This window comes from Nicotiana tomentosiformis, chromosome 8 (assembly GCF_000390325.3).
Source record: "Nicotiana tomentosiformis chromosome 8, ASM39032v3, whole genome shotgun sequence".
In the NCBI taxonomy this organism is placed as follows: domain Eukaryota; kingdom Viridiplantae; phylum Streptophyta; class Magnoliopsida; order Solanales; family Solanaceae; genus Nicotiana; species Nicotiana tomentosiformis.
Genome location: NC_090819.1, coordinates 37,202,628 through 37,229,372, shown reverse-complemented (window position 1 = coordinate 37,229,372; position 26,745 = coordinate 37,202,628). Strand labels below are relative to the sequence as shown.

The 26,745-nt window shown below is 39.7% G+C and overlaps 1 protein-coding gene across 1 annotated transcript; it reads left to right on the top strand.

Annotated features, from left to right (window-relative positions):
• On the top strand, positions 1–25,995 carry LOC138897333 (uncharacterized). The gene is made up of 4 exons (XM_070183298.1): positions 1–124; positions 23,871–24,014; positions 24,430–24,791; positions 25,651–25,995. The coding sequence occupies exons 1-4, from the start codon at positions 1–3 to the stop codon at positions 25,993–25,995; spliced, it is 975 nt and encodes a 324-aa protein (XP_070039399.1).
• Positions 25,996–26,745: the final 750 nt, after the last annotated feature.

The window sequence follows — 26,745 nt, the reverse complement described above, 5'->3', positions numbered from 1 at the left end:
ATGATTGCAAAAGGGTACATTTATCATATTGTGCGAGTTAGAGATATAGATACTAAGATACCTACACTTCAGTCTATTCCAGTAGTAAAAGAGTACGCGGATGTATTTCCAGATGAACTTCCAGGTATTCCCCCAGAGCGATAGATTGATTTTGACATTGATTTGCTTCCGGGAACTCAACCAATATCCATCCCTCCGTATAGAATGGCACCTGCCAAATTGAAGTAGTTGAAGGAGCAGTTAAAAGATTTACTGGAGAAAGGTTTCATCAGGCCCAGTACTTCACCTTGGGGTGCACCGATACTGTTTGTGCGGAAGAAAGATGGCTCGCTGAGGATGTGTATCGATTATAGAAAACTGAACAAGGTAACTATTAAGAATAAGTATCCACTTCTAAGGATAGACGACTTGTTTGATCAGTTGCAGGGAGCTAGATGCTTTTCAAAGATAGATTTGAGGTCGGCGTACCACCAGGTTAGAGTTCGGGAGAGACATATCCCCAAGATAGCTTTCAGGACCCGATATGACCACTTCGAGTTTCTTGTCATGTCCTTCGGGTTGACGAATGCACCTGCCATATTTATGGACTTGGTCAACAACCTATTTTGTCCATATTTAGATATGTTCGTGATAGTATTTATTGATGATATTTTGGTTTATTCACGTTCAGAGGATGAGCATGAGGACCACCTATGAGCGGTACTCCAAACCCTCTGTGATAGTAAATTATATGCTAAGTTTTCTAAATGTGAGTTCTGGTTGAAGTATGTAGCATTCTTGGGGCACGTTGTATCTGATGGAGGCATAAAGGTAGATACTCAGAAGATTGAGGCTGTGAAATCCTGGCCTAGACCTACCACTCCAACATAGGTTCATAGCTTTCTAGGCTTAGCAGGATACTATCGGAGGTTCGTAGAGGGTTTTTCTTCTCTTTCGGCACCATTAACGAAGTTGACGCATAAAGCAACTAAGTTTCAGTGGACGGAGGCTTGCGAGCGGAGTTTCCAGGAGCTTAAAAACATGTTGACTTCAGCGCCAGTTCTAGCACTTCCAGAGGGTCTAGATAGTTATGCGATGTATTGTGATGCCTCAGGTGTCGGGTTAGGATGTGTCCTGATGCAACATAGGAAAGTAATTGCGTATGCTTCAAGGCAGTTAAGGAAGCATGAGCGGAATTATCCGACCCACAACCTCGAATTAGCTGCAGTTGTCCATGCACTTAAGATATGGCAGCATTATTTATATGGTGTTCATGTTGATGTATTCACAAATCATAAAAGCCTACAATATATCTTCAAGCAAAAAGAGTTGAATTTGCGATAGAGGCGATGACTTGAGTTATTGAAAGATTACGATGTTAACATTCTCTACCATCCAGGAAAGCTAATGTTGTAGCAGACGCCTTAAGTCGCCGATCTATGGGTAGCTTAGCACATGTAGAGGCCGAAAAAAGACAATTAACTAAAGAAATTCATCAATTGGCTTGTTTGGGGGTTCGGTTAGTAGACTCTGGCAATGGTGGAGTTGTACTCCAAAATACTGCAAAATCATCTCTCAAAGCTGAAGTAAAAGAGAAGCAGTACGAGGACCCAGAGTTGGTCGAGTTGAGAGAGCGAGTTCCGTAGCAGAAGAAGCCATTGTTAGAACTCAAGGGAGATAGGGTTCTCAGATACAGGGATCGTTTGTGCGTTCCAGATGTAGCAGGGCTACGAGACAGGATTATGTCAGAGGCACATTATTCGTGGTACTCCATTCACCCTGGGTCGAAGAAGATATATCATGACATTAAGGATGTGTATTGGTGGAACGATATGAAGAAGAACATTGCTGAGTATTTCGCTCAATGCCCTAGTTGCCAGCAGGTGAAAATAGAGCACCAGAAGCCCGGAGGGCTAATGCAGACTATAGAGATCCCGACATGGAAATGAGAGGCGATAAACATGGACTTCATCACGGGTTTACCTCTTTCTCATCGTAAATTCGATTCCATATGGGTGATAGTCGATAGGCTCACGAAATCAGCTCATTTCCTACCGGTCAGATCTACATATACAGCAAAAGATTATGCAACGTTATATATTAAAGAGATAGTGCGACTACACGGAGTACCGGTATCTATTATATCTGACCGTGGGGCCCAGTTTACAGCACATTTTTGGAGGTTATTTCAGAGAGGTCTAGGCACTCAGGTGAATCTCAGCACAACTTTTCATCCACAAATTGATGGTCAAGCCGAGCGCACAATTCAGACGCTCGAGGATATGTTACGAGCATGTGTGTTGGATTTTAAAAGAAGTTGGGATGAACATCTACTTCTTATCGAGTTTGCATATACTAACAGTTATCACTCCAGTATCCAGATGGCTCCGTACGAGGCTTTGTATGGGCGTAAGCACAGATCTCCTATAGGGTGGTTTGATGTTGGAGAATCTGGGTTACATGGGCCGGAACTGGTTCAGCAGGCCATAGAAAAATTAAAGCTTATCCGGGAGCGACTATTGACAGCTCAAAATCGTCAGAAGTCATATTCTGACGTGCGGTGACGAGATTTAGAGTTTGGGGTTGATGATTGGGTATTATTAAAGGTGTCACCTATGAAGGGTGTGATGAGGTTTGGCAAGAAAGGCAAACTTAGCCCACAGTATATTGGGCCATATAGGATCATTCAGAGGGTGGGCCAAGTAGCTTATGAATTAGAATTTCCCTCGGAATTGGATTCTATCCATCTTGTTTTTCACGTATCTATGTTACGGAAGTGCATTGGCGATCCTACCCGAGTGGTTCCCACGGATGATGTTCATATTACAGAGGACTTTTCATACAAGGAAATTCTGGTTGCCATCCTAGACCGACAAATTCGCAAGCAACGGAATAAGGAAAAGCCTACGTGAAGGTTTTATGGAGGAGCAAGAATGTGGAAGAGATGACGTGGGAAGCGGAGGAAGAAATGAAGTCTAAATACCCCTACCTATTTCAAACTGAAGATATGGCTCTAGGTGGGATACCTCAGCACAGCTCTATTAAGGCCAGTAGGTCATCAGGTAAGCTCTTATTTTTGACTCTCAGAATTTATAATGGCCATGTGTGGCATGTATAGTATATATTCTGGCTGTGTGCAGGGTGGTTTTAGTCTAATGTACGGAGGAGACTCTGGCAAAAAGTTTCCCAAAGTGTCTACGAGTAGACATTTGAGGACGAATGTTTCTAAGGGGGGAAGGATGTTACATCTCGCGTTTTCGTACGTTAAAAGTTTCGTCTTCAGTTAATTGACGTAGACTCGGGGATGAGATGATCTTGAGATTAACGTATTTATGCTATTTATAACAAGCGATAAGTAAGTTCCATAAAAGATAAAGGGTACACGAATTAAAAAAAAAAGAGTTTCGTTGAAGGTTGCCGATTTGGGACAAAATACGGCTCGCGCTATAATACCCGATATTTATGGACTAGTACCATACAAGATACCATATGACCGTGATAGTGTGATGTATAAAGTGTGTTAAAAATAAATAGAATTTTAAGTAATTTGAGATAATTTTTAATTATGCGGGTAATTAATTAATTATCGGGTATTGCTTATTGGATAAAGTTTAAATTCCCCAACAAGAGGATTATGTGGCAGCAAGCCACTTTTCAAACAACGGACTCTTAGTCATTTTTGGATTAGGTGGCAACCTAATTAATAATTAAAAGACACCTCATTCTTACATTTTGAATAACATGACCTGTAAGAGTAATTTGAATACAACACCTCATATTTGAAAGACTTCATCAGAACGTTAGCAACACTTCATTCTAGGATTTTGAGTACAAGACATTTCAATTCTAAAAATTCCAATACAAAACAATGTTACAATCAGAAGTGAATTCTTGTAAGTTTTCAACGTGACTTCTTGCAACCAAACAATTCCAACGAGAATTGTTAGAACCATAGCAATGTAAAATTTTGCGATTCTAAAGAAGTATGGTGCAATCTTTTTCAAGAACATCATATAAACTTTTCTTTAATCCATGTATGTTAAGGCTAAACCCTTTCTTCAGTTTGGCATGATCTCGTAATTACACGAGTTTGATAACGAGGCATAAAGAAAAATTCATGTCCCGGAATTTACGTATATTTAATAAGGTAAATCGTTCAAACCACAACTTTTGTTTGATAAGGAGTTGGGGCTTAATCTTGAGTTTGAATTAATTAAATACATATCCAATTATACTCTACTCATTTTATATTATTTGTGACATCACGTGAAGTTGCATGTCGCCTAGGAAGTAACAAGTTCTTCGCGGTCTTAGTATGTGCATATTAGAGTGATGAAAATCACTCGGGAAATTTTCATTAAAAACAACCAAGTTCAAGAATAATTAGTCAATAAGGGTAACATGAATAATTTATCCAAGGCCTCACATCTTGTTGAACAAGTTCAAAGGGTAACTTGGCATGATTTGTAGGCTTATTTCCAGAAAGAGGTACACCTAGTCTTGTAAGTACAATATTAAATTGAGCATTGTCTTGTTCCACTCAAGAGAGCAGAGAGCCTATATATATATATATATATATATATATATATATATATATATATATAGTATTATAATATTTTCATTACCATCGAGCTATAATCGATTGTCAGGCCCCTATTGGGCAACCTCTGATCAGATGGTAAGTTATATACCGAACCTACTATGGCCGAGCGCCTGTGAGCGAGCTCAGTTGGTCGAGATACAGAGCCTAGTATGGCCGAGTGCCTATGTGCGAGCCAACTACAGCAGAGCAGTTATATATATGTACTGAGCCTTATTGGGCTGGACAACTATTTTACTTACTATATTGAGAGAATTGAGTTAGTATCAGCATGTAAGCATATGTTCAGATTATCATTTCAGTATCAGCTTTCCGTATATTGCCTTACATACTCAGTACATTATTTCGTACTGACGTCCCTTTCTGGGGGCGCTGCATTTCATGCGTGCAGGTTCAGACAGACAGACGGGTAGACCTCCTCAGTTGGTGTTGCCCGAGTTCAGCTTTATCGGTAAGCTCCCCGTTCTTCGGAGTTGCCGGATCTAGAAGTTTTGTGTACATCTTGTGTATATATGTAGATAGGTTATGGGTAGTTCAGGGCCCTGTTCCGATCACAGTACATCCATCAGTAGACATATCCTGTCAGTTAGTGCAGTTTGTTGGGCTTGTAGGCTCTGTACGTATATTGTCTGCCCACTTGAAATCCATCAGAAATTTGACATTTTCTAGCAGTGTTTCGGGATCATCTAAGACCTGATTTGAGCTGGGACAACTGCTGTATTTTATTTTTCTTGTTTCAAAATTTAATTCTTTTTCCCACAAGGTTTTGGAGCTCAGTTCTAGGCGATTTTGGAGGGGATTTTTATTACTAGAATTATGGTTAGTATTTTTGACTCAGATTTGTTATTATTTCATGATTACAATCTTGATTTTAGTGTTTGATTAATGATTTAAATTGGAGAAATTGGGAATTTTAGTAAAAACGTTCTAAAACATAAATTGATGGTTTGAAGGCCAATTTGAGGTCAGAATTGCATGATTTTGTTATGGTTGGACTCGTATCAGAATGAGTGTTTGAAATTTTGCCAGGTTCCGAGGTACGGGACCGGGGTTGAATTTTTGATTTTATTAAAATATTGAATCTTTATTATCCGGAATTATTTTCTATGGCTTTTAGTTATGATATAAAGTTATTTTGGCTAGATTTGATCCATTTAGAAGTGGATTTGTGTGGGAAGGGCTTATTAGTAGATTAATTTAGCTTGTTTGAGGTAAGTATCTTGCCTAACATTGTGTGGGGAAAATACCCCTTAGGATTGGTTTTGATTGTACTATTTTAAATTATGTGAAAGACGCGTACAAGAGGTGACGAGTGTGTACACGGGCTTATATATGAAAATTGACCAGTTTAGACTCTTAGGTTACTTATAAGCATTTAATTGAAGTTGTTATTAATTGTTCTATCTTTAGTTGTCTAGTTTATTCTTACATGCTTTACTTGAAGTTGTTATTACATGTTCTATTTTTCATTGTCGAGGTTACTCTTATATGCATTTATTAGTAGCTGTTACGTGCTATTCTTTTCATTGTTGAGTTATTATCATACATTTAGTCGTAGTTGCTACTTCATGCTACCTCTCTTGTTGTCGAGCTTATGTTATGCATTTGAATTTAAAGTTGCCATTTCATGAAAATACCTTCATTGCTGAGTTATGGAAGTTATAGTTGTTGAGAGCTATTGATGCGTTTGTGGTTGAAATTTTATGTCATGAAAATTTGGTGTGTTAACATTGTTTCAAAAAATAATGGGCTATGCGATGGTAAATTAAAAAACATGACTAAGTAGATGCAATGTAGTGTGTCGGGTTGTACTTTTATACAAATCTCTCATCAAAAGATATAGTTGTTATATATATATATATAAACGATCCAGTTAGCCGTTTTCAGTATTTTAGCATTTTCCCTATTTGATGACTTACATATTTGTATTTGTGGTAATATGACTTACCGGGCTGGTTGGTTTGGTTTCAGGGAAGTTTTTGTCACGCCCCAAAACCGAGGAGCGCGACCGACGCTCAACCGAGAGAACCCGACCGAGCAAGCCTGTTAGATTATCTTCTACCCAAACTCATCCATGAATAAAGAGGAGATGTACTCCATTAATCAACACTGAAAAGATTTCATTAATAACTCTCATTTCATTCCCATTAGCAGATTCATTCATAATTTCAAAAATATGACGCGTTTATAGAATTAATGAAAAACATGATTTCCAAATACCAACATTTCTAGTTCAATTCCCAACATCAACCACAACCCACAACCTGTCTACGGAGCCTCTACGTACAATAGAAGAGTAATATGGAAATGCCGGTAACAAGTTCCCGACTATACCTCAAAATACAGTACATGAGAAACAAAAGATACATGACCCCGAAATAAAGTTGGGCTCACCAAATGAGCTGAAAAGAGTGTATTGCTATCACTGATCAATGCCGCCTGCTGTAGAACCACCTGCATCCATTAAAGATGTAGCGCCCCCCGGCAAAAAGGATATTAGTACTGTCGAATAGCACTAGTATGTATAGCTAGAAATGCTCTTTCAAAATAGAATGTCCATATGATCTATACGTTTAACACATAATATAATATAATTGAAACAACATGTACAAACAAGGACAACAAAAGTGGCACCTATTGTCTGCATTAATAATGTATCTCATTAGACCGTCCTTAGTGTTCACATATCATACTATACACTTATGCGTTTCATAGACCGTCCATAGTGTTTATTCATACCGTACACCTATACTTCTCATACACAATGCACCTATCCGTTTCATAGACCAGCCACAAGATTTTATAACACAATATACCTATGTGTTTCTTAGACCATCCACATGATTTCATATCACAATATACCTATGCGTTTCATAGACCGTCCACAGGATTTCATAACATAATATACCTATGCATTTCATAGACTGTCCATAGGATTCATAACATAATATACCTATGCGTTTCATAGACCGTCCACAGGATTTCATAACACAATATTCTTATGCGTTTCATAGACTGTCCATAGGGTTCCATACACAATAAACCTATGCGTTTCATAGATCGTCCATAGGGTTTCATACACAATATACCTATGCGTTTCATAGACCGTCCATAGGATTCCATACACAATACACCTATGCGTTTCATAACACATTTGAAACAAAAGTACAAATATGTACATCTCATAACCTTTCACACCACATATCACTTAATCCGTACTTTCAACCACTTACAACATTATTATTTCATTGGCTCTCTTGGCCATACATATAATTCTTTATTCATGGCGCAATGGTCGTATTTCATATTCCACACGTTCATTTCTTTCCTTTCATAGATCATCATCATAATTATCAACAAGTAGAATATTCTGGAAATCGCAACTTTAAGTTCATTAGTAATGAATGCTTTAAACACAATAGATTTCTTTCCAATAAATGAAATAAAATGATTGGAAATCAAAGCACAAGCTGAAATCATACACAATTTCTACTCACAAATATGTAAGAATGCAAAACACATTGAAAAATACTTACAAAGCATAGTATTAGCTAAAAGAGCCACATATGGGCATCATTTGAGTTCATAAGCTTTTAGCCAATTATATTATCGAAGTCAATTTTGGAATAGTTAAGTCAAAGCTCATTTCATAATATTTTTCACATTATTTCATTTCATTTGAACCATTGGCCACAAGTATAACTTTCACTATTGGCACGTTGGCCACACTTTATATCCCCAATGCACTGATGTCACTTCCAACCATCTTTATAGGTTAGCAACGATAAGACATTTCCAATCAAGACTTTAGGTACACATATGAGCAATTAAGAGTCTTAAGAATATTAAGATTTTCTCACACAATTTGGCGTACTAGCTTTCATTTGAAATACGATTCAAGGCCACAACATTTTAATACGCAACTCATACTTTGAACATCTATCTTTTGATATAATGCTCATTCGGGATAATCAAATTTATAGGGAATAACCCGGAATATAGAAGTTAGGAATCTTGAGCCAATCATACTTGATCTTACAGAAACATTATGGAATTCGATTATAAGAGAGAAAGTTTAGCCAACATACCTTGATGGAGCTCTTTAGCGATATTAAAACCATCAACTACTCTTACAACTTCAATCTACATCAACATAATTCAATTGGACCAATATTAGTAAATATTTTCAGGTTTTTGGTCGTTTTGGCATTTTATCAAACACCTAGAGTGCATAACATGCAACTACCTCTAGTAATGGTGTTTCTTCCTCCAACAATACCTCCTTACCACCAACAAGAGATACTACAACATCCTTTGTCCACTAACTACCTTCTTAGCACCATTATAATCATCAATGAACTCACATCTACCAAATTTTACTAATTAACTCATTACAAAATCTCTACCACACCCAATAATCTAGTTTAAGTATTTATGGCTTTCAATCACCATCTCATAAGTGCTAGTACTTATTCCTTGCTCATTTATTCACTAACAATCCATGCATGTAGGTTTAAGGGTGAAAGATTATTTCTTGTAGACCAAATCTTGAAAGTCAACTTTTGGGGTGTTCTTGAGATTTTGAAGAAATCCTATGGAATCCAATACAAAACTTTGTTATAACTAGTGATTGAGAAGTGAAATCATTATAAAAACACACTTAAAAACTCACCTTAGATGTGTATTTGAAGCCTTGGCCGGATGGGTGGTGGAAAGAAAGTCCTAGTCTTGAAGAAATGACTTAGCCCCTCTCTATACCCATCCTTGGGGTTATTTAATGAGTTCCCACGTCTGCGGCCGCGGATTTGGCCGCGCACCTGAGGCAGAAACTCTAAAAAATGCACGGCCGCGCATCTGGGCATGCATATGACACAAGTCCAGTAAAATGGCCATAACTTTCTCTATACATATCCAAATGTTGAACGGTTTGATGCGTTGGAAACAAGACTCAAAGAGCTTTAGGTTCATAGGTAGATCACTGCCTAACTCATTATATTGAGGGAGGTCTATTCATTTGAAGTCGGGTCTTGTGCCAATTGAAACATCCTTTCCACTTAATGTGTCTAACTTGTTCCACACAAGTTCTTACCATTCCCAAAACTCCTTAGTATGTTCCAACACACCTTAAATATACATTATCAATTCAAAATTATGTAGCTCTATTCCATAGGCCTTCTTTAATACTCAAATATATTATTCCCAAATACCATTGGCGCACTTTAAAAACTTAAATTATTAGGATATTTTTACAGGACGTTATAGTTTTAGACTGAACTAGGACACTTAGTCCCAAGGTTGGATGCTTAGATTGCTAGAGTTGACCTAAGTTTGGCTTTTGTGTAGACGACCCAAGAATGTTGTTTTTCTTGTTCCAATAGATTTGTATGGTGATTTTGGACTTAGGCGTATGTGGGAATTCATAGGTTTGATCGGGAGTTGAATTTATTGATATCAGATTCAGATTGTGGTTCCGGGAGATGGAATAGGTCCATTGTATTATTTGGGACTTGCATGCAAAATTTGAGGCCATTCAGTGTTGTTTAGGCATGTTTGACGTAAGTTTTGAAGTTTCTTAGGCTTGAATTGAGATGTGATTCATGGTTTTGATATTGTTTGGTGTGATTTGAGGCCTCGAGTATTTTTGGGATAGGTTGGTATGATTGGGAGCTCCAGATTTGGAGGCATTATTTTTATGACGTGTCTTGTGAGGCGTTCACATATCTATGGAGTCTCCAGCACTTATTCAAGCAAAAGGATCTGAACTTGAGGCAAAGAAGGTGCTTAGAGCTACTATGATATCACCATTGTTTATCACCAGGAAAAGGCCAAAGTGGTGGCCAACACTTTGTGTAGGAAGGCTAAGAGCATAAGGAGTCTTGCTTATATTCCAGTTGGGGAGAGACCGTTAGCAATGGATGTTCGGGCTTTGGCCAGTTAGTTCATAATGTTGGATATTTCAGAGTCCAGCAGGGTACTTGCTTGTGTTGTATCACGGTCGTCCTTATTTGAGCGCATCAAGGTGTGTTAGTATGATGATCCCCATTTGCTTTTTCTAAGGGACACGGTGCAACACGATGATGCTAAGGAGGTGAGTGTCACGACCCAAATCTCCTATAGGCCATGATGGTGCCCAACGTTACCCCTAGGCAAGCCAACAGTGAATTAAACTATGTTATTTCTCTTATAATAAGTTTCCCAAGTGATTAAATTCCATTAAATAAAAGGTTAAGAAACCACATTTTTTCAAATAAATAGACAAAAGCAGCTGGGTGCAATCATAACCATAGAATAATCCAAAACCATATGCCTACTAGTGTGTGTGATAAGACCTGGTGTCACACGTGTACGAGAACTAATAGATTATACAAAACTCTAGCCACTGTATGAATTGAAAATAGACAGAAATAAATGTAAAGGAGAGGCTCTAGGTGCTGTGGAACTGCTCAGGAAGCAGCTCACCACTAGGCCTCGGGATATCTGGTATGCGCCAGTAGGACCGGCAGATGCACCTGTCTCAGATCCTGCACAATTAGAACAGAAGCGTAGTGTGAGTACATAAATAACATGTACCCAGTAAGTATCAAGTCTAACCTCGTAGAAGTAGTTACGAGGGGTCGACTTCGACACTTACTATGGGCTAACAATACGGATACATAAATTCTAAATAAACACGAGTTATGTAAATGATAGTAATAATTCATTAACTTGCAGGAGAAAATAATTCTTTCATAAATTAATAACTTCCAAATAAATGTCACGCCCCAATCTCGGGGAGCGCGACTGGTGCTCAACCCAGTGAATCCGGTCAAGCAAGCTTGTCAGATAATTTCTACCCAAACTCACTTAGGAATAAAGAGAATACATATTTTCATTGATTAGACCATAAAGAGATCATGTATACAATACCACATTATTATCATTAGTTACTTCATTTTAAAGTCTCAAATTTCACACACATTTTTCATAGTCTGAAGTGGAATAAGTAATTCAAACACAACATAACTAGTTTGTCTTCCCCAGCACCAATATACAACCCACACTATGTCTACGAAGCCTCTAATAGATACAAAAGAGTATTATGATAATGCAAACAACAAGGCCCCGGCTATACCTCAAACACAATACACAAGTAACAAAAGATACATGACCCCGAAATGAAGTGGGGCTCACCAAATTTGCTGGGAAGAGGGTGTACCGCTATCACTGATCAGTGTGTCCTGCTATGGAACCACCTGCATCCATTGAAGATGCAGTGCCCCCGATAAAAGGGATGTTAGTACATATGGAATAGTACTAGTATGAATGACAAAACGTCCTCTCAATAGAATGATAAATAATACAAGCAAATACAATCATAATATCAGTGGAAGCCTCAAACAACATCAAACCTCAAATTAGGATCAAGACAATATTCAAATAAGTTTCCATATTTTAAGTTGGGAGGTCTTTAGTACTAATATGCCACCGTTCACAATACCAATATTTAAAATACCAATACCACTGTACTTTTAGTACGGAGTCCGATCACGACCCGATCGGCTAGGCTATCTTATTAGAGATATCAACTACAATCACAATTTCAATTTACCATATCCAGCAAAATTACCACTGTGTGTGCGGAATGTCATTCGATCATGACAAGATCGGCTAGAGACATCATCCTTCTTATACCAATCATCTCATTTCATACTTCTTTTGCATCTTTTCATTTCATTGGCACTAGTGGCCATAATTATAAAATCATTATTGGCACGTCGGCCGTATTTAATATTTTATGCTCACCTTTTTCACTTTCAAACATCATCATCATCATCCACAACAAGGCATTTCGAATAAATGTTTTTAGCACAAATGGGAGCAATTAAGAGTCTTAGACACATAGAGATTTTTCACAAAATTTGGCATAATAGCCTTCGTTTGGACTTGACTTGAAGTCGAAACATCTTTAATGTACAACTCATACTTTGAACACATTATCAAATGATATCATAACATGATAAAGGCATTTGGTGTACATATTGAACATATACTTCAACACAATTCATTCGGAATAGCCAATTCTTTTTTATAGTGGAGCACTTGGGACTTACTAAATTACATGAATACCGTGGGATTTAATTCTAAGAGAGAAATTTAGCCAACATACCTCGATTTGAGCTTTCCTTAAATTACTACAACGTTTCGAAAATCCTAGCAATCCCAATCTATTTTGAGACATAATAAAATTGAACACAAATTAGGAAATTATTCATAGTTTCAGCTCATTTGAGCATTTTATCAAATACCAGGTGTGCAAATTTGGCTACAAGGTTCTTCTACAAAGTTTCCTTCATTCCATAACCCAATCTTTACTTATTTGAGCTCAACAGTCTTCCCACACTCCTTGATAACATATGCATGCAAAATAACCAACTCCTATACCCAAGAATTATTTACTAATTACCCATTTCTAGTTAACTTTCGAAATGAAGGGGTAAGGTGTAGAATCTTACCTCTAGGATGAAGACCTAGTAAGTTTTCCTTGTTAATCTTCTAAAATTAGAGCAAGAATTGAAGAACAAATTGTTGAAGAACTCTCTCCCACTCTAGGGCACTCTCTAACGCTCAAAATATCAGGTTTTTGCTCAAAAGATGGTACATATTGTCTATTTAACGAAGTAGGGTCGGGTTATAAAAACCCAAAAATGAAGCTCTGGAACGGGATCTATGGTCGCATATGCGACCGCAGAATGGACATGCGGTCTGTATATCGGCCGCACAATTGGTGCCCAAAACTGTTGTCGCCTGCTTTGGTCTGTGGTAGTTATGCGGCCCGCAGACCTGTTCTATGGTCGCATAATACATCACAGAGCTGGTCTGCGGTCGCATAATGTACTGCAGACCTTCATCCACGCTTCCCCACCTCTGATTAACTCTGCGGCCATTATGCGGTCTGCAGAGTGATTCTGCTACCGCTTAGTGGGCCGCAGAAATGACTTTTTCTAGCAAAATATTTTCTTTACTCCCCAGTGCATTGTTCAACCCAAAAGGTACGAGCCCATACCATAAATTTTTACGGGGCCTTACAATAAATTTCCGTCATTTATAGGTGTAACCCCATAAGCCACAAAATAATATCAATTATTATTAGACTCCGAGTATTATTAAGCACGATTATGCCGAGGTCATACCGCCCGATCTAGAATAATGTTTACACTCCCGAGGAGCATGCGACATGATCCATAGATGCATCTATATACTGCCGAGGCATTCGACCCACTCCACAAGAAGAGAGGATACTTTATAAGCATTTAACTTAAACGTTATAATAGGACTACTACATAATGTAATAAAATCTCTATTAACGGTCAAGTAATCCGCTAAATTTCAAGTAAGTAAAATTCAGTCGTTTAAAATTCCTCTAACAAGTTCTAATATAATTTGGTCACTTAAACTAACAAATAGGGTGTAAACATTACAAGTAATCTGTGATTTGGGTCCTAAGCTGCCTCGACATAAGCATGAATAGTAGTTACGCACAGACTCTCGTCACCTCGTGCGTACACAGCCCCCACAATTAGAATCAAATATTAATTTAAAGTACCTATGGGGTAAATTCCCTCTTTCAAGGTTAGACAAGAGACTTAACTCATCTCAAATCTCACTTTCCGGCCTCAAATTCACTATAAAGCCTTAACTTAGTGCCGAACAATCCGAAACTAGTCAAATGTTGAATAAATCAATCAATATAGGTTCAAAAGTTCATATTCTAACTATTGGAGTGATTACACAACCCCAGTTGAAGGATTCCTAAAATGCATCTCCGGTCTCACTTGCTAGGATTCCGGAAATTGTCGAAGAAATTTGTTACCCACAACCTCACGGACTCAAAAATATAATTTTCAATCAATTCCATAACCATTTTCGTGGTTAAACCCCATTTTATCAAAACCTAGGTTTTTTTTATCTAAATCCATAATTTCGCAAATTTTACATGTTAAATCTATCCATAATCTATATATTTAACTTACATTGTATAAATTTTACTTACCTTAAAGTGCTAGGTGAAAACCCCTATCTAAGAGCTCCAACAATTGCCCAAGGAATGCAATAAATGAATCCAAAATGCTTATGTCTCGACTTAAATGAAGGTTCTACCCAGCGGTTTTTCCGCTTCTGCAGTTCATTGACCACATCTACGGCTCTGTATTTGGGGACGTCTCATCGCAGATGCGGTCCTCCCTTGGCTGGCCAAAATTTGCATTTGCGAAAAAATGTCTCGCTTCTGTGATTCCGCTCCTACGTAGACGAGCCGCTCCTGCGCTTGCTCCCGCTTATGCGATCCTTTGACTGCTTCTGTGGTCACGCATCTGCACCTACCTTGCCCGCATCTGAGGTTTCTGGGCTGCCTAAGCTGAGCCGCTTCTGCGGTTTCTGTCTCGCTTCTGCGTGCTCGCACCTGCGGCTAGCCCTCCGCAGGTGCGATTACACCAGAAGGCCCCCAGAGCCCCGCCCAAACATACCAACATGTTTGAAATCATAAAACTAATTCGATCGAACCCTTGGAACGCATAAAATAACATCAAAACTAAGAATCACACCCTAAACCAAATTGAATAAACTTATTAACTTCAAGTTCTTCTAGCTTACTCCGAACGCGCCGAAAGATACTTAAACTACTCGGAATGACCCCAAAGTTTGCGTGCAAGTCTCAAATCACTATATGGAACTATTCCCAGGCTCGGAATCCCAAATGGACATCGATAACACCAAAACCTACTCCAAACCAAATCTAAAGAACATTAAAACCTTCAAGGTGCCAACTATCAACATTAAGCGCTGAAACACTCCCGGGTCATCCAAAACCCGATCTGAACATACGCCCAAGTCCAAAATCATCATACGAACCTATTGGGACCGCCAAATCTCTGTTCCGAGGTCTTTTACCTAAAGCGTTGACCAAAGTCAAAATTAACCCTTTTTGCCTACCTTAAGGAACCAAGTGTTCCTATTTCAACCCAAACCCTTCCAAATACCAAACTAACCATCCCCACAAGTCGTAAAACAGTTAAAGCACATATGGGGAGTCTTATTTAGGGGAGCGTGGATCTAGAAAGCAAAATGACTGGTCGGGTCATTACATTCTCCACCTCTTAAACAAACGTTCATCCTCGAATGGGTCTAGAATCATACCTGAAGTGCCGAATAAGTGTGGATATCTGCTCCACATGTCCTCCTAGGCCTCCCAAGTAGCCTCCTTGACTGGTTTCCCCCTCCACTGAACCTTTACCGTGAAAATATTCTTGGACCTCAACTGGCAAACCTGCCTATCAACAATAGCAACTGGCTCCTCCTCATAACCCAGGCTCTTATCTAACTGAACCGTGCTGTAGTCCAACACATGTGACCTGTCGGCATGATATCTCCAGAGCATAGATACATGAAAAATCGGACGAACTCCCGATAGGCTAGGAGGCAAAGTAAGATGATAAGCAACCTCCTCAACTCGCCTCAATACCTCAAATATGCCTATAAACCTTGGGCTCAACTTGCCCTTTTTTCCAAACCTCATGATCCCCTTCATCGGCGAGACTTTAAAGAGAACCTTCTCGCCCACCAGAAATGATAAATCAAGTGCCTTCTGATCCGCATAACTCTTCTGCCTCGACTGTGCTGTGCGAAGCTGCTCCTGAATCAAATTTACCTTTTCCAAGGCATCCCTCACCAAATCAGTACCATACAACTTATCCTCACCGGGCTCAAACCATCTGATGATAGAATGACATCGCCGACAATATAAAGCCTTAAATGGAGCCATCTCGATGTTGGATTGATAACTGTTGTTATAAGCAAACTCGGCCAAAGGCAAGAATCGATCCCACTGCCCTATGAAGTAAATCACACATGCTCTGAGCATATCCTCCAAGATCTGAACTGTCCGCTCTGACTGCCTGTCGGTCTGCGGATCATACGTTGTACGGAGCTCTACCCGGGTCGCCAACTCACTCTGCACTATCCTCCAGAAATGCGAAGTAAACTGAGGGCCTCTATCTGATATAATGGAAATAGGTACACCATGCAACCGAACAATCTCCTGAATATAAGTCTGGGCCAACCTCTCTGAAGAGTACGCGGTCACAACCAGAATGAATTGTGCCGACTTGGTCAACATGTTGATAATGACCCAAATAACATCAAACTTCCCCAAGGTACGCGACAACGCAACTATGAAGTCCATAATAATGTGCTCCCATTTCCACTCAGGTATAGTCATCTGTTGGAGTAGACCACCTGGTCGCTGATGCTCATATTGACCTACTGGCAATTTAGGCACCTCGCCACATACTCTAGTATGTTTTTCTTCATCCGATGCCACGAATAATGCTGCCTCAGGCCGCGATACATCTTCGTAGCACCCAGATGAATAGAATACCGAGAACTATGTGCCTCCTCTAGGATCTTCTCCCTCAAGCCAACACACAGGAGACCCTGGAGTCACAGAACACCATCCTCACGACAGTAACCTCATTGGCACCACCCTGTAGTACCGTCTCTTTGAGAACCAACATTTGTGTATCATCAAACTAGTGGGCCTTGATCTGCTCGAATAGTGAAAACTGAGAACCGACGCATGCAAGAACTCGACTGGGCTCTGAAATATCCAACCTCATAAGTTTGTTAGCCAAGGACTGAATGTCCAAAGCTAGTGGCCTCTCCTCTGCTGAAACGAATGCCAAACTACCCATGCTCTCTGCCTTTCTGCTCAAGACATCCATAACTACATTAGCCTTGCTCGGGTGATAAAGGATGGTAATATCACAATCCTTTAGTAACTCAAGCCACCTGCGCTGCCTCAAATTGACATCCCTATGCTTGAAAAAATGCTGCAAGCTACGATGATAGGTGTAAACCTCATAGGATACCCAATAAAGATAATGCCTCCAGATCTTAAGTGCATGAACAATCGCAGCCAACTCCAAATCATGTATCGGGTAATTCTTCTCGTGGGAATTCAGCTGACGTGAAGCATATGCAATAACTCGCCCATTCTACATCAGTACACAACCCACTCCAACATGTGAAGCGACTCAATACACAGTATACATCCCTGAACCGAAAGGCAACACTAACACTGGTGCTGAAGTCAATGCGGTCTTGAGCTTCTGAAAGCTCGCCTCGCAATCATCGAACCATCGGAACGAAGCACCCTTCTAGGTCAATCTAGTCAAAGGTGGTGCAATAGATGAGAAGCCTTCCACAAACCGACAATAATAACCTACTAACCCAGGAAGCTCCTGATCTCAGTCACTGTGGTAGGACGAGGCCAACTCTGAACTGTCTCGATCTTCTTGGGGTCTACCTTAATACCCCTGCATGATACAACATGCCCAAAGAATACCATGGAATCCAACTAGAACTCACACTTGGAGAACTTAGCATATAGCTTCTGTTCCCGCAAGGTCTGAAGCACCACTCTCAAATAATACTCGTGCTCCTCCATGCTACGTTAGTAGATCAAAATCTCATCAATGAAGACAATGACAAACGAATCAATGTATGGCCTTAACACTCGATTCATCAAATCCATAAAGGAAGAGTAGGCTGATATCGAATATGTGAAGCTGATGTCGCAAGTGATACATCTGCAATTGTGAATGGATGTTCGCATTTGCGAGCTTCCTGGTCGTAATTTCGATATCAGAGGCGGAGGGATCCAATTCGCATTTGTGGGCCATTTCTCGCATTTGTGAAGCTCACAATTACGAACCCCTGGTTGCATATGCGACTTCCGCAACTTATTATTTAGAAGGAATTTCGGTAATTAGACCCATTTTCTCGTATTTTTAACCTTAGACTTGGAGAGGGGCAATGTTTTAAGAGGATTTTCACACAAGGCAAGTCGGTAAGTGATTTTCACTTGATTTTGAAATTATATTTTGATTTCCTATGGATGTTTACACGCAAATCATGAAATTCGGAAGGGAATTTTTGGGGTTTTTGAATATGCTTTTAAAAATTAAAATTGGGGATTTTAGAGTCGAATTCGACTCGGTCTTGGAATCTAATCACATATTTGGACTCGTGGAGTTATGGGTAGTTGCAATCTATCCCTTGAATCGAGATTTGATCATGTGAGCTTGAGGTTGTCTTTTGTTGACCTTTGGAGAATTGGGTAAAGATCGAGATTTATTGTTTGGAATTGATTCCTATTGCATTATTTGATTTTATTTAGCTATTTTTGGCTAGATTTGAGTCGGGCGGAGGTGATTTTTAAAGGATATGATATTGTAGAGGATTGATTTGGGCTTATTGAGGTAAGTATCTTACCTAACCTTTTGCGGGGGAATACCCCTTCGGATTCAGACTTACTTGCCTAATTATGTTATGTGAAAAGCGACGTGTACGTGAGGTGACGTGCTCTTGCACTATTGTTTTGTTTGGTTATTATTGTATTAGACTTTAGGCTTCTAACCTTATTTTGTTGACATGATTTTTATGAAACATGCTTAATTACTTTGTGACTACCTGGACTTGATTTACAATTGATTTAGCCATAGTGATGGTTTATATTTAAACACCCATCCGCATTTTATTTATTGTCATGTCCTTGTGAATCTAGTTTATAAATTATGAGCTTACATATTTAATGGTAATTTGGCATATTGCATTACGATGACTATCGCACATGTGGACATGTTAGGAAAATTGATTGGGTGTTGGCATGAGGTCTTTTCTGTGAGATTATGATTGTTGTTGTGCACATGTGACGAAATAAGGGTGGCATTCTTAGGTTTGCACATGTTGCGTAATAAGGGTGGCATTTCTTGATTGTTTTTCAACATATAGCAAAACAAATATTGAAATTTGATGAGGTTTATGTGGCGGTACGAGAGTAACATTCTTAACTATGTACATACATTCTTTAAACTTCATCATGTAGTTCAACCAATTTTTAAGTTGTATTTGACATGCTATAATAAATCTATGTTTCTACTTGATGATTTGTTTGTCAAATATGGACTTTTCCTAGGTCGAGTTATTATCAGATGTTTTTACAAGATTGCTGGTATTGCTTTCCAATATATATTCTTGTTTCTAGTTATTGACATGCTCCACAGGTTCTTTTGACTAGTGAGTATCACACGACTTGAACCTTGTCACCACTTCATCGAGGTTAGTCTTAATACTTATTGGGTACTGATTGTGGTGCACTCATACTACACTTCTTTTTATTTTTGTACAGATCTAGGAGTTGAAGGCAGCGGGCTTAGAGAGTGAGGGCACACTGCTCGCGAAGATTCAAGATAGTGCTGCATGATCGTCGCAGTTCCTTTGGAGTTCCATCCTTTATGTTGGTACTATTATTTCCACATTCAAAATGTATTGTATTTATTAGTTCATATGTATTCGATTTAGAGCTCATAACTCTGTACTACCTATTTTGTAAGGCCCCGTAAAATTTTACTTAAAATTAGGGGTTTCAAAGTTTTTGGGTTGAACAGTGTGTTGGGGATTGAAGAATTTGTTTTTTGGAAATACAGGGTGTTGTTGCGGTCCATTCTCCGGTCGCAGAACTGATATGCGGAGCGCAGATTCTTCGTAGATTAAGGTAGAAATCTGGGCAATTTTTTGGATCATTATGCGGTCTATTATGCAGTCGCATAATCATTTTGCGGGCCGCAAAACTCCTCGTAGATCCAGCACAAAACAATCCCAGAGGAAAGTTCTGCGGCGTTTTATGCAACCGCAAAATAGGTCCACGGACCGCAGACCGGCGTGTTAGTATTTCAAGAATGGTGTAGTGAATTAAGAAAAGCTCAAAGTGAGGTATGTTGGCTAAATTCCTCTTTTAGAATTGAATCCCACAATGGCCTTGTAAGTCCCATGATGCTCATTATAAATTGATTATTCCAAATAAGCCTTGCGTCAAAATAAATATGCTTTCGATATGTATTCCAAAGATTCTTGCTATGTTGAGTTACTATTTGAGAATATGGTTTAAGTGTGGTCTGTGTGTTACTATGTTATGATTTAAAAATGTGATTCTAGTGAAAGCTATCATATCAAATTGTGTAAGAAATCACATGTGCCTAATACACTAAATTGCTCAAATGTGTGCTTAAAGTCTTGAATAGAAATTTTTGTTGTTGACAATCCGTGATAATAGTTGAAAGTGAAATAGTGAACATGAATTATGTAGTACGGACAATGTGCCAAGAATGATATTGTGTTGTGGCCAATCATGCCAATAAAATGAATGACATGTAAAAGAATATAAAATGAGTGGTAAATACTTTTAATAATAATAAATACCTTGGGAGTATCGTTTATCCACCGAGGAAGGGTAGGTCGGAACAACCTAACCCCGAAATTACACGTGCCGGTGTAAGAGTGATTGAGGGGTAAATCCCCATGTTAATTTGATGAGACTGCTTCCCCTTATATGGGATGAGATTGGTGTATTGAGATGTTTCCTCTTAAATGGGATGAGATTTTTGCTAGCGAGATGTGACGTGATATCGACCCACACGGCATTGTGGTGAGACGACTTAGCCGATCCGGCTGAGATCGGACGCCATGCTACACACATGGTGGTATTATGAGTGTATGTCTCGGGGTGAGACTGCTTAGCCGGTCGGGCTGAGATCAGACTCCATGCTAAAACACGATGGTGTATCGGTGCTAAAGATCTTCCAACTTAAACTACTGAAACTTACTTGAAATTTACCCTTCCCCTAGCTTGACACCTTGTTACTGTCTAAGTCTCTTATTGATTTCAAGTTTTATTTTGCGTTTACTGTTGCTTGTTCTATTAAAATGATTTTTATCTTTACATTCTAGTACTATTCCATATGTACTGACATCCCTTTTGCCGGGGCATTGCATCTTTAATGGATGCAGGTGGTTCCATAGTAGGTGGTATTGATTAGTGATAACATCACACCCTCTCCTCAGCTGAGCTGATAAGCCCCACTTCATTTTGGGGTCCTGTGTCTCTTATCCTTTTTACATAGTGTTTTGAGGTATAGCCGGGGGCCTTGTTGCCGGTACTGTCATAGCATTCTTTTTATTCCAGTTAGAGGCTCCGAAAACATAGTGTGGTTGTATCTGTTTTTGAGAAGGTTAAACTAAAAATATTGTAATCGTATCATCTGTTCCACTTTAACTATGATTGAACAATGTACTGTTTTGGAGACTTGTTAATGACGTAACTAATGGAAATGAATCAGTGTTATTCACATGACCTCTTACTGTCTAATTAATGAAGTGTGTTTTCTCTTTATTCATGGGTGAGTTGGGTGGATGGCACTGTGCAGGCTTGCTCGACCGGGTAACTCTATTGAGTACCGGTCGCGCTCTCCGAGGTTAAGGCATGACAGTTTTAGGTAATTGTATTGTGTACTTCTATTTTGGCTTACGTTATAACTATTTCTATTGTTACATTGAATGCAGAGTAATTATATCATGTTTTGATGATTTAATGTTGTTGATGTGATTAGCTTACCTAGTTTTCAAGGTTAGTTGCCATCACGACCCCTTTGGTAGGATTTGGATCCTGACATTTCTATATCAGAGAACTAGGTTCATAAGTTCTATGATTCATGAGCATGTCTAGTAGAGTTTTAAGGATTGGTACAGAGACGTCTGTACTCGAAGATGCTACCAAGATTATAGGAAGCTTCACTATCATTCATTCTTTCTCGTGCGGAATTGTTATTCTAAAGTTTGAATCTTTACTCTTGTATTCTCTCATAGAAAGTTAGGATACGTTCTTTCGGATCAGTTGAGCAGGCACCAGTGGCCCCTGTTTGAGATGCGAGAGATCGTGGCCGAGGTAGAGGTTGAGGTGGGGCTCACGTCGCAGCTAGAGCCACTGCTAGAGTAGCGGCGGTGGAACCAATAGTAGCTCCATTGGAGGATGCACCCTAGGGGTGTATTGCTACACTAGGACTTCAAGAGACTCTTGCTCACTTCTTGAGTATGTTTGAGAGTTTGGCCCAAGCAGGGTTGAGTCCAGTTGCACCGGCTACTTCACCGACTGAGAAGGTGCCCGAACTCCCGCCGCACGTACACTAGAGCTACTAGATCATGCTTATCAAATACCGAGTGTTATGAAAATATAGCCGATAGTTACAGTTCAGCCTGAGGGGGTGCCAGCGGCGTCTACTGAGGAGAAAAAGAGGTTGGAAAAGATTTAGAGACTTCCTTCTCCCTAGTTCAGTGGAGGGGCTTATGAGGATGCACAAAGTTTCTTGGATCAGTGTTATCGCATTTTACGTACCTTCGGTTTGGTGGATTTGAGTGGTGTCGAGTTTCATAATTTTCAGTAGACAGGGCATGCATACAAATGGTGGCATACTTATGAGGCGAGTAGGCCAAGTAGTGGAGCGCTACTTATATGGTCCCAGTTCTCTTATCTTTTCTTGGGGGAGTTTATTCCACAAACCTACAAGGACGAGTTGCGCCTTGAGTTTGAGCATTTAGACCAGGGGGTTTGAATATGTCCGAGCATGCTATGAGGTTTACAGAGTAATCCTGCAAAGCAATTTCCCTAGTTTCTACTGAGAGGGAGAGCATTGAGGGTCCCACATACAACCTTAGATTTTGGATGGCACGAGGGATGGCGATTGAGAATAAACTTCATCAGGTAGTGGAGATCTCTAGGAGGTTAGAGTGTATCCATGGACATGAGAGGGATGATACTTGAGGCTAAAAAGCCTCGTGGTTTTGAAGCATTTAGTGCCTCCTACTCTACGGGAAAGATCCTTTATGGTAGATGTTTTGTCAGTCGACCAGTTTAGTCCGTACTTCACGTTTCACATAGTGCTCTAGCTAGCCATAGATTCCAGGGCATTCATACCGGTCAATCATTCTTTAGTTCAACTCTTACACGGGGTTCCTATAGCGGCTATTTTACTCGTCCAGGGCAGACTCAGTTCCAGGAGCCACGCAGGCATCGAGGATTTTTTAGTGTGGTGATAATAGGCACATTGTGAGATATTGTCCTAGGCATTGAATGGGTGTACCTCAACATGGTACTTAGGCTATGATTCTCGCTCCAGATGCTACGGCACCGACATAGCCAGCTAGAGGTGAGGCACAACTGGGTAGTGATCGTCCTAGAGGAGGAGGCCAGGCCCATTATTTTTCTTTCTGTGGTAGGACTGAGGTAGCCACATCAGACGCAGTCATTATAGGTATTGTTCCGGTCTGTCATAGAGATGCTTCAGTTTATTTGATTTAGGTTCTACTTATTCGTATGTGTCATCATATTTTGTTTCATATTTGGATATATCTCATGATTTTCTAGATATTCCTGTTTATGCGTCTACTCCCGTTGGGGATTCGATTATGGTGGATTATGTCTATCATTATTGTTTGGTTTCTATTAGGGTCTATGAGACTATGTTTGATCTTCTGTTGCTTAATGTTATGGATTTTGATTTGATTTTGGGTATGGATTGATTATCTTCGTACCATACTATTCTTGATTGTCATGCTAAAATTGTGATGATGGCTATGCTGGAGTTGCCGAGGTTGGAATAGAGAGGTTCCTTGGGTCATATTCCTAGTAGGGTGGTCTTTTTCTGAAGGCTCAACGGATGGTTGAGAAAGGGTGCATGGCATACTTTTGGTAGAGATGTTAGAGCTGAGGCTCCTATGGTTTATTTAGTTCCCGTAATAAGAGAGTTTTTATATATGTATCCTGCAGACCTACCAGGCATGCCACCTGATAGGAATATTGATTTTGGTATCGCTTTAGCATCGAACACTTAGCCCATATCTATTCCACCTTATTGCATGGCTCCGGCAGTGTTTAAGGAATTAAAGGAACAGTTACAGGAACTTCTAGATAACAATTTCATCAGGCCGAGTGTTTTCATCTTGGGGTGCACCAGTATTTCTTATGAAGAAGAAAGATGATTCCATGAGGATGTGCATTGGGTGCAAGCAATATAACAAGGTTACCATCAATAATAAGTACCCACTACCGTGCATTGACGATTTGTTTGATCAACTTTGGGGTGCTAGATTGTTCTCCAAGATTGACTTGCGATTGGGGTACCATCAATTGAAAATCAAGGCTTCAGACATTCCTAGGACTGCCTTCAAGACGCTATATTGGCATTATGATTTTTTGTTGATGCCATTTATCTTGACTAATGTCCCAGCAACATTTATGTCTTTGTATTCTTGTAGTAATGCGGAGCACGAGCAGCATTTGTGGATGGTACTCTAGATTTTGAGGGAGAAGAAGTCATATGCCAAGTTTTCTTAGTGTGAGTTTTGGTTGGATTCAGTGGCATTCTCGGGTCACGTGGTGTCCAATGAGGGGATTAAGGTGGATCGGAAAAAGATAAAGGAAGTTCCATGTTTGCCTAGACCTTTTACAACCACGAAGATCTAGAGTTTTCTAGTTTTGGCAGGGTATTATCGAATTTATGTTGAGGGGTTTTCATCCATTGCAGCCCTATTGACTAAGTCGATTCACAAGGGTGCTCTTATAGAAGCTCAAGACTACCTTTATTACAACTCCATTTTTGGTTTTTCCTTTGGGATCATGTTCATATACAATTTATTTTGATGCTTCGCGTATTGGCCTCGGGTGTGTATTGTTCAATATGGTAGGGTGATTGCCTATTATTCACGTCAATTGAAGCCCCATAAGAAGAACTATTCGGTGTATGTTTTGGAGTTAGCAACTATTGAACACACACTGGAGATTTGGAGGCATTACTTATATAGTATGTCTTGTGAGGTGTATACGAACATCAGAGTCTCAAGCATCTGTTTAAACAGAAAGATTTGAATTTGAGGCAGCAGAGGTGGTTGGAGCTATTGAAGGCAAGAGTAGTTGCAGACGCCTTGAGTAGGAAGGTAAAGAGCATGGGGCCGTTAGGATTCATTCCAGTTAGGGAGAGGCCTTTAGCTATGGATGTTCATGTGTTTCCAATAGGTTGGTGAGTTTGGATATTTCGAAGCGGAGCAGAGTCATTGCTTGTGTTGTATCCCAGTCGTCCTTGTTCGAGCACATTAAGGCTCGCTAGTATGATGATCCCTATTTGTTTGTCCTTAAGCACATGGTGCAGCGCAGTGATGCTAAGGAGGTGTCTATTTATGATGATTGTGTTTTGCGGCTTCAGGGTCGAGTGTGTGTTCTTAATGTCGATGGCTTGAGGGAGTTGATTCTTGAAGAGGCTCATAGTTCGTGGTATTCTATTCATCCAGGTGCCACAAAGATATATCATGACTTGAAACACCATTATTGGTGGAGGAGGATGAAGAAGGATATTGTTGGGCATGTTTTTAGGTGTTGGAATTGCCAACATGTCAAGTATGAGCATCAGAAACTGGGTGGTTTGCTTCAGAAGATTGATATACCGGAGTGGAAGAGGGAGAGTGTTACCATGGACTTTGTGGTAGAGTTGCCATAGACCTTGAGGAATTTTGATGCCTTTTTGGTCATTGTGGATCTGTTGACCAAGTCGACATATTTCATTCCGGTCATGACATTCTACACTTCGGAGCAGTATGCTAGGATCTATATTAGGGAGATTGTTCGCTTGTATGGTGTACTTGTTTCTATCATATTGACCATGACACTCAATTTACATTACACTTTTGGAGGGCGGTTCAACGTGAGTTGGGCAAGCAGGTTAAGTAGAGGGCATGTAGTATTGCTTTTAGACGTCAGTGGGACCAATTTCTACCTTTAGTGGAGTTTGCCTACAATAACAGCTATCACTTAAGTATTCAGATGGCTCCCGTATGAGGCCTTATATGGGAGGCAGTGTCGTTCTCCCTTTGGTTAGTTAGAGACCAGCGAAGCAAGGTTATTGGGCATAGACTTGGTCTGTGATGCTTTTGGAGAAAGTGAAGTTGATTCAAGAGAGGCTTTGCACAACTCAGTCCTAGCAGAAGAGTTATGCAGACCGAAAGGTTTCGTGATGTGTCTTTCATGTAGGGCAAAAAGGTTATTCTTAGGGTTTCGCCCATGAAGGGTATGATGAGGTTCGAAAATAAGGGTAAGTTGATACCGAGGTTTATTGGACCTTTTGAGCTATTGGAGAGAGTTGGCGAGGTTGGTAATAGACTTGCTTTACCTCCTAGTCTTTTGAAAGTTCACCCGTATTCCATGTTTCTATGCTTCGGAAGTATCATAAAGATACGTCGCATGTTTTGGA

What these genes read in the sequence shown, in the direction of transcription:
- LOC138897333 (XM_070183298.1), top strand. Translation starts at nt 1, where the DNA reads ATGATTGCAAAAGGGTACATTTATCATATTGTGCGAGTTAGAGATATA. An exon ending in GGATTTTGATTTGATTTTGG is followed by an intron (nt 24,015 to 24,429) that starts GTATGGATTGAT and finishes CAATTTCATCAG; the next exon opens with GCCGAGTGTTTTCATCTTGG. An exon ending in ACGAGCAGCATTTGTGGATG is followed by an intron (nt 24,792 to 25,650) that starts GTACTCTAGATT and finishes CACATGGTGCAG; the next exon opens with CGCAGTGATGCTAAGGAGGT.